At 46.7% G+C, this 18,120-nt stretch overlaps 1 protein-coding gene across 1 annotated transcript; it reads left to right on the forward strand.

Annotated features, from left to right (window-relative positions):
- Window positions 1-239: 239 nt before the first annotated feature.
- FGFBP3 (fibroblast growth factor binding protein 3) lies at window positions 240-1,575 on the forward strand. The gene is made up of 2 exons (XM_056352538.1): window positions 240-570; window positions 879-1,575. The coding sequence occupies exon 2, from the start codon at window positions 967-969 to the stop codon at window positions 1,468-1,470; it is 504 nt and encodes a 167-aa protein (XP_056208513.1). The 5' UTR covers window positions 240-570; window positions 879-966; the 3' UTR covers window positions 1,471-1,575.
- The last annotated feature ends 16,545 nt before the right edge of the window (window positions 1,576-18,120 follow it).

Consider the following 18,120-nt stretch of genomic DNA (forward strand, 5'->3'; position numbering starts at 1 on the left):
TCCTAATTGCGACGGAAGGTTTCTGAAGCTGGTCTCTGATCTCCCATCCCCAGACGTGCAGTAACATAAAAAGCACGTCTATGTTCTCTTGAAACTTCCGGCGTTTTACTTGATTTTTTTAAAAAACCGCATCTTCCCTATATAGAAGCCTGTCTCCACGTTAACAAAAAATAACCACCCTAGCACAACCCACACCGGTATTTTACTTCCGAAATGAGAATCCCTTGTTGTGATCCAGCTCCATCAGCTGCAAGGGAAAACATCCCGGTCCTCGCCCCCCAGAACGCCCCCGCCGGGGGCTGCCCGCCCGGCACCCGGACCCCGCTCCCCCGCGATGGGTTTGCGGTACCGGCGTGCGGTATCCTGGGAGAAAGCGAGGGCTGTCGGGGGACCTGCCGCAAGCCGGTGCCGCCGGGACACGGAGCTCCCCGCGCCGTCCCCCCGCGGGCCGGGGAGGGGCGTCGGCGGGGGCAGCCCCCGGCATTGATAACCCCCGCGCCCGCCGCCCGAGAGCGCAGGCGGTCGCGCAGCGCGCCGTGAGTGCCTCGGGACGCAGCGGGAAGCAGCAGGGTGCGTTGAGGGGAAATCGGGGCGGGGGGAACCGGCGGGGCTCTGGGGGAAGCGCTTTGCCCGGGGCCGGGTCTGGCCGCTGCTTCGGTGCGGCGGGCTCCCGCCTCCCGCTGCCCTGCCCGGGGATCCACACGGCTTCCCGGCCGGGGCGGCCCCGGGGAGCCAGGGTTGGGGAACAAGCTGAAAGCCCCCGGGGTTGTGACCCTGGAGGGACGAGCCCGCCCTGCGCCCCTCCGCCGAGACGAGCCCCGCCGGCCCAGCCCCGGGGCGGGCAGCGGGCGGCGGCAGCACTGTCCGTGTCTCCGCAGGGCGCGGAGGATGCGGCCGGCCGGCGGGCCCGGCGCCGGGACGCTCCGTCGCTGAGGCACCGGAGGAGGCTCCCGCGGCGCCGAGGAGATGAGGCTGCCCCTGGCGCTGCTGGCCCTGGCCGCACTGGGGGCCGCCGCCGCCGGCGGGACGGGTCGGGAGGCGGCGCAGGCGGGCCGGTTCTCCACGCCGGAGCGGCACCGGTGCCGCTGGGAGCTGCGCTGGGCGGCGGGGGCCAGCGAGCTGCGGCTGAGCTGCTGGCCGCCGGCGGGCGGCGGGGCGGCGCGGAGCTGCGCCTACCGCGGGGAGCCGCGGCGCTGCCCCGCCTACGGCGCCCGCAGCCGCCAGTACTGGCGGCAGGTGCTGGGCAGGCTGCGGCGGCGGCGGCACCCCTGCGCGCCGGGCGGCCCGCTCAGCGCCCGCCTCTGCGGCCCGGGCCGGGCGCCCCCCGAGGCGCAGCTCCGCCTGCTGCCCGGCCCCGGCGCCTCCCCGCCGCCCGCCACCGCGGGGCCCGGCCAGCACCCGGCGGAGACCTACTGCGCCGAGCGGTGGCACTCGCTGTGCAGCTTCTTCGTCGGCTTCTGGGAGGGCTGAGCCTCCGCCGGCCGCCGCGCCCCGGCCCCCCAGCCCTCCCCCGCCCGCCTCGGTCCGCGCCCCTCTGTCCCCCTCCAATAAAGCGGTGACTTTTGTGACTGACAAGGAGCGCACGTACGTCTCTTCTCGTCCAAGCCCCGCCACACCTGCGGCGCCGTCACGCTGCCGGGCGCGACACCCGCCAGCCAGGCGACAGCACCCGGGAATGGTGCACCGCGCACCCAAGGTTCTCCAAGGGTGTAAACACCGGGGTACAGCTACTCCCTCCCAGATCAGGTCCTGTGAGACTTAAGGTTAAAGTGGCACTGACACTGCCCAGCTAGAAAACCAGGTATTTGTACCAAAACAAGGAACAACCAAGACTTCACTAAGCAGTAAGTCCTGGGGAAAACATCTCTCTGGCTTGCAAAGATTTCACCGGCCCAACAAGCCAGCCCAGGCTGTCCCCACAGAGCAGAGGGTCACTGGCTGACCTCAGGCACATACACACAGAGCACTGGGCAAGAAACCAGCTGTGGCAAGATTCAGAGTCTGGGGAGCAGCTGGGTACGCAGCCGGGTTCAGGGGACTTGGTGCTCCACCTAGCTAATGAGCCAAGGCCACAGTCACGCTCAGAGGGACATAGCGTTGAAGCAGGCACGCTGTTTTGCCAAGGGGGAAGGGGGCTTCGAGATGTTACCTACTTTATCCACTTACTGAAGCACAGTTCTGTGGTGCATTTTGGTACGGAAAGCTCAGGTTTTCCTCAGTCCAGATTTCTGTCCTTCAGACACAACCCACTCAGTTTCTAGGAAGAGGGGCTGCGATTCCTGCAGCCCACAGCTGGCTGCACGTCAGCTCCTCTGCCCCACTGCCTAGCACAGCTGTGCAGAAAGCAGGGGTGCACCAGAGGTGAGTGTGGTTAGGACCTAGCCCCCTTCTTTAAAAAAGCTTCTGGAGTCTCACTTGTGCAGAAACTGGAACAACACCTGTCTACAGAGGCATGTTTGGTTAAGGCTTACATTAATTTAATCATTCTGCAGAGAGACTTTGAAATTGCCCCTGCAGTCACTCAGAGGGCTGCTACTCATACGTTGTTCCAGAACCAGAACGCTTCAGTGCATCAGCAGACCAAGCACAGAGGAGCGGCATCCCAGCAGCAGCAGAGCACCCATCGTCCTCATACCAGTGATTAAACATCATTGTTTACACACCTGACGGGTGCAGTAAAAGAACGACATAAGCCACGGATAAAGCAGACAGGGTAACGTCAGAAAGAAAACCCAGTCCCCCTCAAACAGGAGGGTTCAAAGGAGCAGTCACATCAGGAGGCATTAGATGCTTCAAGTTAAAAAGAAAATATATCATTTGGGAAAGCTCCTGGATTAGAAGAGGACACTGGCACTATTTTCACAAGGCTAGCACTCGCTGCCTAACCAGCTCTCTGCCTTGGGAAAACACACCCCTGTCAGAGCTCCAGCATTACAGATGAGTTTAGCCATATATATTCTTACAGCAGCATTATTTACCTTGCTGGATTAGAGCACTTTACAGACCCAATGCAACTGAGCTAAACCAGAGCTTTAACTATTTCAAATTGAACTTAACCCAGACAAGAGAGAAGAAATAGTTTCTGGCTTACAGTCCTTACAACCTGGATGCTCAAAATCTGGCAAGATAACAAGTAGTGTTCACTTTCCTTTATGTAAGTTCATAACTTCATAATTGATTGGAGTTGTTTGAGACTGATGAAATACCGCCCAGGGACAAATTCAGTATTACTTTAAAAACTATTTTTTAAAAGCTGAACTAAAGAGTGTTCAGAAAGGTTATGCAACAAGCGTTGCTTATTGCTAGTCCTAAATGCGCCCAACCTAGAATGTAACAAGCTTGAAGAAAGGCACAAGAAAAGGGGAAAAGCCAACAAAAGCACCAAACCAGAACTGTGACCTGCCTAGCTCTGTAAGTGCATGTGTACCTTCACAACTTCTCCTTTAGCCCTTCTTTTGCACCATTAACCCCCATGTTTAACAGAGTATTTGACTTGACCCTCTACTTTGCAGTCCCTGGACCTGGTTCGTGTGTCGAGTACGGTCCCAGTGTAGGTGAGAGGGGTGGAGGTCAGCCGTGAGCGTGCCCCACTGTGCAGCCCTCCTCCGCTGCCCGGGGCGCATGTAAGCGCCTCTGGTCCTACACAGCCCCAGACACCTGCCCATGACTGGGGGCACTCACGCTCTAGATGTTTTTAAGGATGGCTATGAGGAGGCCACCAAGAGGCAATAAGGATCTGCCCAGCGTTCTCAAGAGGATCTGGGCTGTTACATGCAACTTTTAGTGCCAAGGTGTATTTTCCTTTACGGCAAGTGGCTTGGGTAATCCTCAGCAGCACTATGCAAAAGCTCGATCATCAATATGTGTGACTTACACGTGTGGGAAAAGCTAGCTGTCATTTTAAAAATGAATTTGTGTGTGTCCTACAAACAGCAGTTTTGTGCAGTGCCCTTAGAGCTTGCATTTCACACCATCAGATGCAAAGGTGGAACACCATGGCAACTGATCTGATTACCCACATCATCCTGCATTTAAAAGCCCAACTAGGAACTCTAAACAAATTCATTGTTTCACTCAAAAGGAATAAGAAAGAGAGAATCCCTCGCTCAGTGTTTCACCACATTATTCCCCTGCCTCTTTAAAAAAGCTTGAAGTCTTTCTTATGAGCACCACCAAGTAATGAAACACAACAATCTAAGAACCTGTATTCGTTGCATTTACTGTGGTTAATAACACCAGTGCCTACAGCTGAATAGTAACAAATTTCAGTTTTCATACTTGGGGTACTGCAGACCCCAAAGGCTGGAAAACCACAGTCAGATCATCAGATTTGTCTTTAAGGGTGAAGACCATGGCTTTTTGCTTGCTAACTCAACATTTTTATCCTCTCCCATGGCTAGGTGAGAGCTAACACCACCAGCTAAGCCAACCATGCACAGAAAGGCTTTGTAGCCAAGATCTTCACCTCCAACAGAATCTGTTCCTTTCCAGCCCCTGTGACAGCTCCACCACAACGCATATTTAGTTCAGCCACTCAAACCTGCCCACACACCCACTCTGCAGCCAGCCTTACCTCTGCTCTCCCACTGCAGCTGTAGTGGTCCTTCACCACTTCTCTGCTGGCTTACCTGGCTCCTGCCATCTCATCCTTCCCGTCTCAGCTCCGTCCTGGCCACCCAATGTCCTTAGCAAGAAGAGCCAGCTTAGCCAGCTACCAGGAGCAAACCCTAGGTGCCTGCCCCACCAGCCTGATAAGCTTTCCCAGCGCAGGGGCAGGTGTTCCCAGGCATGATTAGTGAGGAAGCACCTTTGCCAGGTGCAGCTGCAGGCTGGGTTATCATCATGTGTGCTGCCAGCTAAATGTATCCTATACTAGACCTATACTGGGTCTGTCTTGCAAGGAAATGCATGAGCTACCTTAAAAAACAAAAGAATCAATTGACTTTTTAGCGTCTGGGTTTTGAATTCTGGGAGCCCTAACTCCTTGGAAGTTTTCAGGGTTAAAAAAAAAATAAAATCAGCTTTGTGCCATATTACACACACATCATTGTTTTCTTTCCTTTAGCTCAGGGGTCCTCAAACTTTTTTAACCAGGGGGCCGGCGCGCGGATGAAGTGGCAGGCGGTCATCTGCGGCTGCTTGGTTCCCCCCCCCCAACCCCCGGCGGGGGAGGGGGGGTGGGGGGGTGTCTGTAAATACCGGGGGCCGGATTGAGGACCCTGGGGGGCCGTATCCAGCCCGCGGGCCACAGTTTGAGGACCCCTGGTGTAGCTGCTCAGTAGAGATGGTAGCCAGTTTGAACTGACATTTCAGCATGTATTTGTGAGACCACACAAACATTATCTCAGTGTCTGGTGGTTCCAACAGAATCTCTAGAGCTGGCAATACCATTTTGTGATTTCCCTTTGGAGAGAGATCAGTGATGCTGAATCTGGATATTTTTTCAGTGCAGCTCACATTAATCACTTTTTTTTTTATACATAGAAAACCCTTGACGTTAATAAATAGCAAATTAATAATCTCTCTTTCACCACGTTCTGATTTTGAAGGGATGATTACAAGATGTCACTAATCTGCAAGGCTAAAGCAGGCAGTAAGCTGTCTTGCTGTTTGCAACAATTCCTTCCTATAAAGTGACATGACAAAATAAATTAAATATTTTTTCACTATCTGAGCAGAGCTGAACTAGGAACAGAAATCTCCAAAGGTGCACCCTAGGAGCGATACAGTGACAGCAGCTTTAGACAGGCATGGCTGTCTTTATTTGAAAACATTTCCATTTCTGTAAGTCAGCTTAACGCCTGTGAGTTATGCTGGACTGAGGTGAGACAAAAGTCCAGCATCCACAAAAGGCTACTACACTCAGCCCTGTCCGGACAACAGGATTAGCTCTTGTCCTCTGAAGGACCATCCATCCATTTATCCTTGGTTTGTAAAGGGAAACTGGAACTAAAATGAGCCAATGTATGCCAATATACTGCTACATATAGTACACCTATTGCAATTTAAGGTGCCACAGTGTTATTATCATAAACATATTCCAAATACTTACATTTTTGGCTTAGTGGGCACTGGCTGTTGTACATCCTCGGTGGATTAATAATGCAGCAGTGCACACAAGTACTCTGGCACACACCTACGTTACTAATGCTGACCCCACAAATTACTTTCTCTGTCCTGTGTTCGTTTGTTACATGCTCAGGACCTGCAGGCAGAGTCCCCAGTGTTGCTTCTGCTTCTGCTCCTGCTCCCCTCTTCCCAGCCTATTTCAAGACATGCAGTTAGACACAGTGTCGAAAGGCAGCGAGGCTGTGCTGTCTCAGCGCTGACAAGTAAAGGATGATGCTCCTACAAGTGGTACTGGGTCGCTGCTAGCACGAGAATCGCAGTCTGTGGAGGTCTATTTAAAAAAAAACAACACCCAAACCACCCTTGAAATGGCTGAGCCACAGAGAATGTCACCCAGAAATATTGGTGGACATGAAACTTAAAACAAAGTGGGGGACTGCCAGAGGAGGATGCCAGGAGAAGTGGCGTGGGGACCGGTGGCACACACACCCCTGGCACAGCTGCCAGCCCCGAGGTGGCTGCTCCTGGGAGGGCTCTGAGGTTGCAGACCCCAAACTTTGAGTGGGTCGGTCTTTTGTCCCAGCACACAACAAGAGTTACTCTTCCTGGGTTCTGCGCTAGGCACTTCCATGTGAGAATGCCCAATATTAGGGAAAAAAGCAGGAGGGTGGAGTAGGAGAGAGACACTTGAGCAAGATGTCATCGTTTAGATGTGCAGCAGTGCAAAAATACACTTAGTACTATATATTGTGACATGTTTGGTCCCAGCCAGACCGCAGACTGCCCCCAGCACCCCAATGCCCTGGCCAAGGGGTAGGTGCCGTGGGGTTCGGCACCCACGTGTCCCCCCATCTCTCTGTGGGAGCCCTTAGCGCTGCCCCCCAGCACCGGCACTCGAGGCCCTGTGCAACTAGTAAGGATACGTGTGTAAATCTGGCTTATTCCAAAAGCTGGTTAAACTGAGACCTCAGCTAGGCTGGAAAAGTCCTTTATTACATATATTTGTGAGAAATTGTTTTTTGGAGAAGGGCATGTGGTTAGTGTTTCGGGCTACTGGGATTTACACTTATTAGCCTGCCACCCGCACACACCACCCCCCCCACCCCCCCGTGAGGCTGAACATCACACAGGCTGTGAGAAAGTTCAGTTTCTTATGAGATAACAAGAGGTAAAGAGAGTCCAGCACAAACTGAGCTTACTTGTCAGGTGTTTGACACAAACTGGGATTTAACCTGCCTTCCTGCACTGCTGAGGGAAGAAGAGAGCTGGATTTCTGCCTCACTCATGCCTTCACATTCCTCGGAACACTTCACAGTTTCAGCAGGTGAGATCTGGCCAGGCAGTCTCAGTTCAGCCATCAGTTCCACTGGCTATACGTGCCTGTGTTTCCATATTTCATGTTTCCACATCTGATGGTTTGACATTGATGTTTTCCACCTGAGTTTACGACCAGCCTGTTCCAGGGGAGCCTACAAAGGGATGCTATGTTTTTGGAGATTTGTGGTGCATCTTAAAAGCCATCAGGCTATTAACAATTAAGAATAAGGTGGAGGTACACACACAAAAAAAGAGGAAACTATTCAATAAAGTGGGAACTGGTTGGATAACAGAACCTGAAATCTTTGGGAATTTCTCTTTAAGCACCTCTGACACGTTCTGGGCTCTCTCTTGGGCTGCGAGCCTTGTCTGAGAAGCACTGTAAAGCCAAGCAATGCCAGAGGTAAGTGAATGGCAGGCTTTGTCATTTTGCCAAACACCAAACCCCTTCCTCTGACATAATTTGGATTTTTAAGAATTCCAAGCTCAGTTCATGAATGCAGTTACATGAAAGAGGCTTTTAACTGTACAGTATTACAGAGTTTAGATTAACTCTCCCAGCCCTCATACTCCTTCCTGATGTGGAAGGGTTCCATTAAGTACCAGCACGTATAAAATATCTACGGCTTTAGAAACAATTCAGTGTTTTAGGGCTTAACCTTGTTCAGTATGTGCCATGCTTTGTGCCGTGTGTACAGTCTGCGCTGGCCTCTCGGAAGGCAAATATTTTGCCCAATTTATTTCAAGCACTCCAAAGGTTAATGATGCATATTTCTCTGAGGGGGGAGAGGGCGTGAGAGGGGCTGCAAGGTGCAGCCTGAGCTCAGCCCGCATTCCCGCAGGCTGAATAGCAGCATGGCCTGACCGCAGGGCTCTGATTTTACTGTTGGCTCCAGCCTTCCCATGGGAGAGACCCCCTCTGAGCCCTGAGCAGCCCTGGCCTCCCCTGGGCTCCCACGCAGCCCTGGCTGGCAGGGACAAACGCTGGTGGTCGGCCTGGGGGGTCTCAGTGCACCAGGGAAACACATGGATGCTTCACTGATGGGAAAAAAATAATAATCTATTTTAATATAAAAACTATACACATATGCATAATACATATTTATGTATAAAAATTATATATATGTATATATTGGAACTCTGTCCCTGCTGCTGGCCCCTGCACCCTGGATGAGTACGCGCCTTTAGTAACAGCTCACTGTTGGCATGTGCCCTGGGCAGAGGGCTCTGCTGCCTGCTCCGGCAGTGCCACAGACACCCAGCACCATCGCCACGCTGGCACCTGTGTCATGTCATTTACTCACCTGATTTACACCCACTGTAGAGCTGCTGGATCAGCTGGAGAAGTTTTATGTTTATCTGTCAGAGGAAATCTAGGAGTAATTGATCCTTGTAAAATAAGTCTTCTTAGGATTAACTTGTAATTTCAGACCCTAACATGACATTATTTTCTATTTAAACTGTCATAAAATGAGAAAATACTTGATGAAAGTGTCACCGTGAACACAGAATGAAATAATTTCTTATTACACATTCACAAAGTACTGAAGTTAAAGTATCTATTTAACGAAGGAAATACATAGAACAAAACCTGGTCCAATAAAAGAAATCTAAATCCTAAAATGTAAAATGGTATGTAATGTCTACTTTGGCACACATTGATAATTTAATAAGAAAGAACTTAAAGCATTTTATTCTGCAAATTATATCCCGAGCCCCTATTTAGTCCGTCTGCTGGATTCAGCAGACTTTCTTGCATGAGTAAGCAAAGGTCTTAGGTCCCAAAACGTCTATAGGGTTTGAATTCTTAGTTGAAAAAGAGCAAAAAAATCATGAGTAATTTCTTGGGTTTTTCAGACTATCCTTGTTAACTAGAAAATACATGTATCATCCTCAGAGTTAGTTTAGTGAAATGCAAGAGAAGAAAACCTAGTGGCTGACTTGTCAGAGCTGTGCTTCTTTTCAAATAAAAAAAGTACTGCGCACTTCCCGAAGTCGCTGCCCTTAGCAGCAGCATGATTTGTGCTAACAGGAATAAATATAACCTCGGCCCCATGCATTTGCTGCTGCTTTTTTGATTTTAAGAGCAAACTCTTTCAAAATTATGAATAAATTTATCACTAGTATCCTTTTGACAGGAAAAGTGTAACAAGACAGCCACACAAGAGAGTATTATTTCATGTTAGTCGAGACAAGATGTTGGGGATTTAGAACTGATCTTTTGTCTCTGCTCAAAGACAAATGGTATAAAATTTATATGCATGCTTCTGTCCTGACAGCAAAGGGCTTCGGCAGGACTCTTGCTGGGAACTAATGGCTCTTGGGGATGCTGCGCTCTGAAGTCCCTCGGCATGAAATGGTCTCTTGCGATTCATCTCCTGTTAATAGTAGCTCCAAGACTACAGTCTCCCTCTTTTTGTTTTTGTGGTTTGTTTTTTTTTTTTTTTAAGTTCTTTTATCCCGAGCTGAAGCTGCCTCTGTTCTCATTGGAGCAGCGAGGGTGTAGTGTGAAGGTTTTCTCCCCTCAGCTCTATTCTCTCGCAGCCCTCAGCAGACGTCGGGGCAAGCTGGGGGCCCTATGGAGAGCAGGGCCTGATGTCATCCCACCCAGCACGGGGCCAATGAACGTCCCCCGGCCCCACCACACATGTACACATCAACGGCATCTGAATAGCTTCTGGGGGCTTGTAAAGCTTTACTAGTCCACGGTAAATAGCAGTGGTAACATGACGCTTTGTTTCAATGGATGCCTCTGAGCCAGGAACTTTACAGTGCCATAGTCATGTAGGAAAACAGCACTGGGAAGCAAAAAGTAGGTTGAAGAATTTGTTATAGTTCTAAGGGAGAAAAAGGCTCCCATTTTCATCATTGGGAGATGAGACGGCCCTGGGGCAGGGGTCAGCCATGTGCAGGGGGCACCCATGGGGACAAAACATTGCTGGGCCACCAAGAGGCTCTGTTGACCCTTTCTGCCCATGCCGGGATGGTCAGGGGAGCCCACATCACCTGGCGCCGGCTGCCTTCTCCCTTTCAATGTGCCCACGTGGCACATGTGTATTAGGGATGAAACAACATCACAAAATCAGGACTACGCACCCATCCCACCAGAATATAATCTGTCACAGCTTGCTCTGCCTTTTACACGGTCCTCACCTGCCATGGTGGCAGAGCTGTTTCATTGCCGCTTTTGCACTCTTTGCTGCCCAAGGAAATTAGACTCAGATGATGGTGTACATCTCTGCCTCTGTAGCTCCTCTGTCCACAAGCTGACGGCATGGTGGGTCTCTCACAGATGCTAAATCCTTTCAAGTTATTTAAACTGATTGCAGAGCAGCGCAGGCTTCTTGTTGGAAATTTTCAGCTAACTCCTAAATGAGGTTAATGAAAATATTTCCATCAGCAGCACTCGCAGCAAAAGTAATGGGCTCTAGAGAGAAGGCCCCGCCAACTTTAAATCCGAGTGGAAGTGAATGTAAAAAACTGGAGTAGAGAAAGCAGAAGCTAAGCTGGAAAAGTCATCGTTTCCTGAGGAAGAAAAGCTTATTTATTTTTTAGTATTTCCTAGTCTAGGTAAAGGACAAAGTATATATGTACTCTGTAAATTTTAAAGAGCGATTTGCTGGACATCCTTTCTTTTCTCTGCACCTTGGAAATGCCACTCACCACATGCTTGTGCAGTTAACACGGTTATCTCATGCTGGCACCCCAAGGCTGGGGAGCATTGCTTACGCCATCAGCTTCAGTCAGCAGGAGCTGGCCTTGCAGCTGGAAGAGGCAGCCTTGTCCTTCTACTTTTTTTTGGTATTGCCCATGTTTTTATGTCAGTGCAAGTGTTTATGCAGCCACACTGCAAATGAAATCAGGGAAGCAGTCTGGGTTGAAGCATTCTGGGGCAGGAGAGGATTCAGCTGGATCAGACTCCCCAGATGGTCATATAGGCATCAGAGAAGGGATGACACAGGAGCTGAAGGGAGTGTCCGAAGCCAGGCAAGCCCAGCTCTTTCGAGGATGGGACAGCCAAAATCTCATTTGAAATGTCTGTAAGTCTGCAGCGTAAGCTGCTCGTTTCTTGCAACTGAATGCAAGTCCACAAAGATTCATTTATTTACGTTTTCCTGTATCTGGTCTGCAGAAATGGTGATTTCAAACTAGCTACCAGCTAGCTAACGTTGTGCACTGTGAATTACACAGCAGAGTTAAGGTGACAGTGCAACTGCCAAACTCCCCCCGCTTATTGGCCAGGGCATTTAGAGCGTGCCAGGCTGTGCCAGCAGCAGCATAGAGAAGCCACGATCTCCGGCTCTAAGGATCACCAAGACCATAAAATCCATGTGGTTACACAGAACTAACTGCAGTTCTGTTTGCCTTCTATCTGTAAATCCTCCAAGTTGTATTTTCTGGGCTTGGGCCAGCCACTTGCAAACTGGAACAACCTCCAGCCCAGTGACAAGTACAGGCTGTAATTTAGCAGCACTGGATGACCAGCACTGAAAACAAAACCAAACCAAACCACCAAAACCCACAGCGTCCAAGTCTTGTGTGGGGAGGGGGTGAAGGGAAAGAAACAGGCATTTAATGCTAACAGGGGTTTTAGTTAAGTTTTTGTTGATGAAATTAAGCTTTCTAAGACCTTCAATAATTGCTTGAGGCTGTAGAAAGGTAGCTTGGGTCAGATCTTATCTTTAACTCCTACAGACAACTTCTGTGCACTCTCACAGAAGTGCATTAATCATTCAACTTTGTGTGTGTGTGAGCTCATCCCTCGTGAAAAGCATCCTTCCCTGAGTGAAAGAGCTTACTACAACCACTGCTGCTCTAGATTTGCATTAAGACTGTAACTGGATCAAGCGCAAGAAGTATGATTTCTGCTAGTAAACCAACACAGCTGTATCACTGCCAAGAGTGACTGAACAATGGCAGGATGTAAAGGCAGAAAGCCCTCCCCTGCCCGCCAAATCTATTAAAATGAGCCACGAACACAATACTAATGTGGTAAGTCAGGGCAATATGCAAATGGCTGCATGTCCCAGAAACCCTAATCCTATCAAGAATGCAGAAGATGTTAATTTGACCATCTTTCACAGCTCATAAATCTATCCGTAGCAAAGCCAGGCTGCCAGATGTCATCAAGCAGCACTTCTTTGAGGCTGCAGTCTCAGCACAGACGCCCGATCATGCCTCAGTAAAGACCAATAAAGAGCATTGTTTGTGTGGCCTGAGAGCAGCTTCTCACATTTTGCTACAATAGAGGAAAACAGTGGGAAATGTGAATGACTGATTGGCAGAACTGGTGGTCTCGCTGGCCCCACTTTCCACATACGCAGATATAGATTTCACATGCATTTTACATCATTAGTACGCAGATTAATCTATCTTGCTCTTAACAATTAGTGGTGTATGTTCCTTAACTTAATTTCTTGAATCCTGAACTATAAATACAAGCTGGACATAGTTCCACTTCTCTCAGGCAGATACTCCTTATTTACTTGAAACTACTTAAAAACAGCACAGCTTTTATTATGATGTGATCTTACTGTTACGATTTAACTCTCAGAATAGAAATATCCTACTTCAAAGCAAGCAGAGTTCTCTAAATCAAAGACCTCTAGAAATATATACTCATTTTTTCCTTCTCACATTCAAGGTTTAAAAATACCAGTTGCAATTTAGGTTCTTTAGTACTGACCAGAATGAATCTTAATTTTTACAGTGAGGGCGGTGAAACACTGGAACAGGTTGCCCAGAGGAGCTGTAGATGCCCCATCCCTGCAAACATTCAAGGTCAGGTCAGATGGGGCTCTGAGCAACCTGATCTAGTTGAAGATGTCCCTGCTCACTGCAGGGGGGTTGGACTAGGTGACCTTTAAAAGTCCCTTCCCACCCAAACCATTCTATGATAGTTTGCTTTTACCAGGTGTACTTTAAAGCACCACAGCAGATGATATTTTTGTATGAAGTTACCTGGAGCACGCTGGATAAACCTCACTTTTATCTAAACTGAAGTGCCTTTCAGCTTCTCAGTGGCCACTGTGACTACCACAGAACTCTGGGTCAAATTCCCTTGTTCAGAGTTGAGCTGAAAAAAGAAACCAGGCAAAATTATAGAAAATGCTTAGAGAAACATCTGTAGAAAAATGGGAACTTTCAGCAATAAAAATTATGTGGGGCTGTCTGCTATCTATCGCTACAGAGATCCCCATGGAAACTGCTGTTCATTTAGGATGTGCGTATTCCTGTCACATGCCATCCACATCGCTCAAACATTTTAGAACATAAAGCTCCAGCCACACAGAACAGACGTCTAGTGCTTCTCTGACCAGGCCCAGAGCCTCTAGCAGGGCAGACGCCGAATCCGGGAGCTGAGGTCTTTAACGCCAGCAAGTCCCATGCTCTGTAACCAGGGAGAAGGTGCAAAAGGCCACTGATAACAGCCCCAGCCTTTCAGGTGACCGCAGGCTGCCACGCTACTTGTTTAGCGACACCTCTGACAGCAGGGTCTCTGGAGCCACCGGTAGCAGTGGTGATGGAGAACGCAATGGGGACCCCTCAGTGTTGCTCAGGGAAGAGAGGCAGATGGTCTGGCTGCCAGAACCTTCCTGAACGACCTGCAAGCCCCTCCTGATGTAAACAAGCAAAAGCTTAGTTCAGGGAGTTAATTTCAGAGATTTGTATCCACCCTTTTCCCTACAGCATTACCTGCCAAAAACCATTCTGATCTCAGTATAAGGGAGAACCAGTGCTAATGAAGCGAGGCTTTATTTTAGGTAGCCACAAGTAAATAAGTCAAGTAATTCCACTGGGTCAAAAGAGGCAAAATGCTAAGAAAAAGAAGGAACCAGAATAATGTAAGTTTTAAAACTAAAGGGCATACTTCGTGAATTTGCTTGGGAAATCCTGGTTACGTTTTACCTCCAGAATTAGATTCAACAGGGGAGAATTAATGGTGTCTGAGTTTGAGAAGCCAACTGTTCTGGTTAATAACCTTAAAATACTTGTATTGCTAAATCAGGGTATGTATAAATCTAGTTCTGATTAATTTTTCAGAGAATAACAGAATTCTGAAGCAAATATATGCAATTTCATTGTGTTTACAAATACAAAAAAATTCATTATGCTACAGCTAGTAGGTCAGTGACTCCAAACCCACTATTTCATTTCAAGTAGGTTAAAGATGCTGAACCACAAACTCCCCAAAACGTCTACTGTAAAATCAGTCCAGTGAAAGAGACATATTAAACATTATTTTTTAAAGCTTTTCTTTTTTTTTTAAAAGGAAAATATGTTATTTATTGATATTGCAATAAAACATCTGTAATACATAACAATGCACCTATTACACAATATTTACGCTATTAATTGTACATTGCATTATTACTCTATCTTCTTTAAAAAAAAAAACCCCAAAACCAACCCCCCCCCCCCCCAACCAAAATTTGATATATGAAATATTTAACTCACACATTTTGTTAAACTCCTTTACTGAAAAGCTGGCATCTTCTGGGAATGGGGAGGGAAGTCTCAGAAGACAGAAAGCAGGTATACCTAAATCCGTAACTATTTGTTTACAGACCATTTTGTACGAGTCCTTGGCTATTAAAAGTTGCCATACGTACAAGGTTCTCATCTCTCTTGCCAATTATTGTAATGATTTCAGTATTTCTGCTGGACTATTTCCTTACAGCAGACAAACATTACTTATATATGTAAAACAATCCAAACCTGGCTTTAAAGCATGTCCCTGAATAAATAATACCATTTACAGTAAGTGTGAAATATTCCTTTTAATAGGCCCAGGCCTGAAATTACTATTATTTCTTTCTTGCATTTTACAAACATCTGTTCTTTTTATTAGGTTTTCCTGAAATTATAATTGATTAAGTGCACTCTTAATAGCAGGTGATAATTCACAAGAAGTGCCTTGGAATCTAGTCTAATACATAATTACAAAAAAAAGAGCAGGTTTCCATATTATTTTGTCTAACCCTATCCATAACTGGTTATTCCCATTAAAATTCCACCCTGGGACGAGTCTGCCCTGTTGAGGACTGCTTGAAACGTGCTAGCACCATCTCATCATTCTGCCACTCTGCCTCATTACCAGTATGATTATACAAAGGCTCAGAAGCTTTTAAAGATATTTAAACTGTTTAGGTGGCACAGATAAATAGGACATTGGATAGAAGGTTCATTTTAAAAGCTTTTTATTTCAGGAATTCAGCAATCTGACTCCACCACAGGTATGACCAGCGCTTTTCTCTGGTTTTGTCTCCTTATCAAGACACTCGGTGCCTTTCATTCCAATTTTGCGTAGGCGATTTCAGATCTTCTGGTATACCACTGACCAGATTTTCTCTGTTAACGTGTCTGCTACATCTCTGAGATACCCAATCAATCCCTCCCATCCCCTTTTTTTAAGTCCATTATTTTCTTCAAGTGCTGTCCCTTTAGAAATCCATCTCACTAGCAACATGCTAACCCATTCACCATTTGTAGAGCTCTAGTCCAAACAGCAGAACATTTTCTTCTCTTAAAACCCATGTTTTTGCAGCTTCTAGTGAATTTTCATATTCCTAATCTTTTCAAATAAACTTAGCATTAGTCCCTTTATTTTGAAGTCAAATTTCTTTGTCTGATCACTGGTTTTAGAATCTTTGCATTAAATAGCATTTTCTATACTACCTGCTTCAGGGGCCTCCTTACTACCGGACTATGCTATCTGCAAAACTGCCCTTATTTATATCGTTCTTCAATTATTTATATATCTTTTAGTAACTTACTCTTATGTATGTTCTTTCCCTAAAGTAGTTCTTTCCACAGATCTTGAATTAGACTTTGTTTTATGAAAAGTGGCATTCTAATGATTATTTATTGTTCAAGGTGAAGCCCTTTAATACCAACCCAAAACTAATTTATTTTATTGCATATTTGCAATGCTTCAAAAAAATACTTCCAAATAGAGAACCACTATCTATCAGGCACTGGTCATCATATACAGATTTATTTATTTAAAGATGACATTTTTGGACTGTTTGGTAGTTCAGTCTATTGTTAATTATAACAATACTTAACGTAATGGCTGTCAGCTTCCAATTTGACTACTTCAATAATTAAAAACTATTAGAGACAATATCCCACTCAATTAGGTCACAAATACTATATACGGCTGATTGATTTACTGCTACTCATCTTCACAACAAAATTAACTTTTCTTTTGTTTCTATTTGTTTTACTTACATGGCAATCCTATTTACTCACTTCATTTATTTACCTGCTTGCTTTATTTACCCGCTTATTTATCAGACCAATAAGATCTTCTAGACATGTCTGTTGAGCTGTGACGCCCATTGCCTCAAAAAACTGAATAATTTTCTTGTTGTGAAATAAGCCTCCAAATATATTGCTGGACAATGTCACCTTTTTGAAGAGCACCTAGACAACACAAAACCACACACCAGCAGCCCAGAATCAAGTCCGTTTCTCTGGCTGTTCCTATTAGCTTAACGAATCAGTATTAATCCTTTCACACAGGTACCAACCTAGATCTGTAAAGTGTAGTATCAGCTGACATGAAGCTACTGTTCCAGCTATAAAAAGTGTCAATCCAATGTTCTGAGGCACTAGGGCATTTTCCTCTGCTCCTTAAACAACTTAAATCTATTTTAAATATTAAGTTTTCTAAATACTACTACTATGATCCTTTGAAAACTCTTCATGGTCCTAACTTCAAAACTTGGCACGCAAGCGCTCTCGCAGCCGTGTCACTGCACGCACATTGTGCAATGGCATCGTGCACACTGCGACTGTATCCTGTGAGAAACCACCCCGATTCCCTTCACCATCACCCATTAAGATCCCAGCTGAAACATACTTGAGTTGCAGCTGAATAAACTTAGCAGTTTTACCAAGATTACAGTTAGAGAGATGGATCTGACCTCTACTTCCTTACTTGAATTTTCTGGCTGCAACAAAACCCCCACAACCACCTCCCCATATACATCCTACCACTAGACGGAATCCAGGTAGATGATTTGATGTGACATACTTTAATTTACCGGTATGCTGTCTACTGTGGTTTTTCAGCTTGTTTCTGCTTCAAAACCAATGCTTTTACGAACTATTGTATAGGACGTTTGCCTTCAGTTTTTAAATCCCATTTCTTTTTCTTGCACACATCATTTGCCCGGGCTAACATTAATGTTTTGAATTGGCTGCAACTTCCACCTTCCCAACATGTCTGATGTTCTCAAAAGGAGCTATTCTGAAATCCCTGTAACTGGCTACACATCATGCTGTTTTAACTCAAACAGAAGTTGGGAAGTTGATGTATCATGATTATATTGGCCATCCCTAATAATTATATTAGGTATTTGTACCGTAACTTCTCAGTGCTTGTGGAACCTGCCTGCCTTTCTTTACAGGTTGTTATTAGCTCTCTTACCATCTCTCCCCTCCCATGTGTCTTCTCTCAGTTACCAACCTTGCCCATTTTTAGGGCAGAACATGTTAACTTCAAACCAGTCATCTACATGCTTTTTTTTTTTTTTTTTTTTTTTTTTTTTTTAAACTTGCATTCTGTTCTGGCTGCCTGCAGCTTTTTCTGATCTAGTGAGCCACAGGCAAAGGGAAGAAACCCTTCTGATACTCTCAGCCATACCACTGCTTATGCTTGCTGGAAAGGGGCAAAAAGAGGCACACGCCTCCCTCTACCTGCTCAGCTGTAGCGCTTCCCTTGCT

The sequence above is a fragment of the Falco biarmicus genome, chromosome 9, assembly GCF_023638135.1.
Source record: "Falco biarmicus isolate bFalBia1 chromosome 9, bFalBia1.pri, whole genome shotgun sequence".
Taxonomy (NCBI): Eukaryota; Metazoa; Chordata; class Aves; order Falconiformes; family Falconidae; genus Falco; species Falco biarmicus.

What these genes read in the sequence shown, in the direction of transcription:
- FGFBP3 (XM_056352538.1), top strand. Translation starts at nt 967, where the DNA reads ATGAGGCTGCCCCTGGCGCTGCTGGCCCTGGCCGCACTGGGGGCCGCC.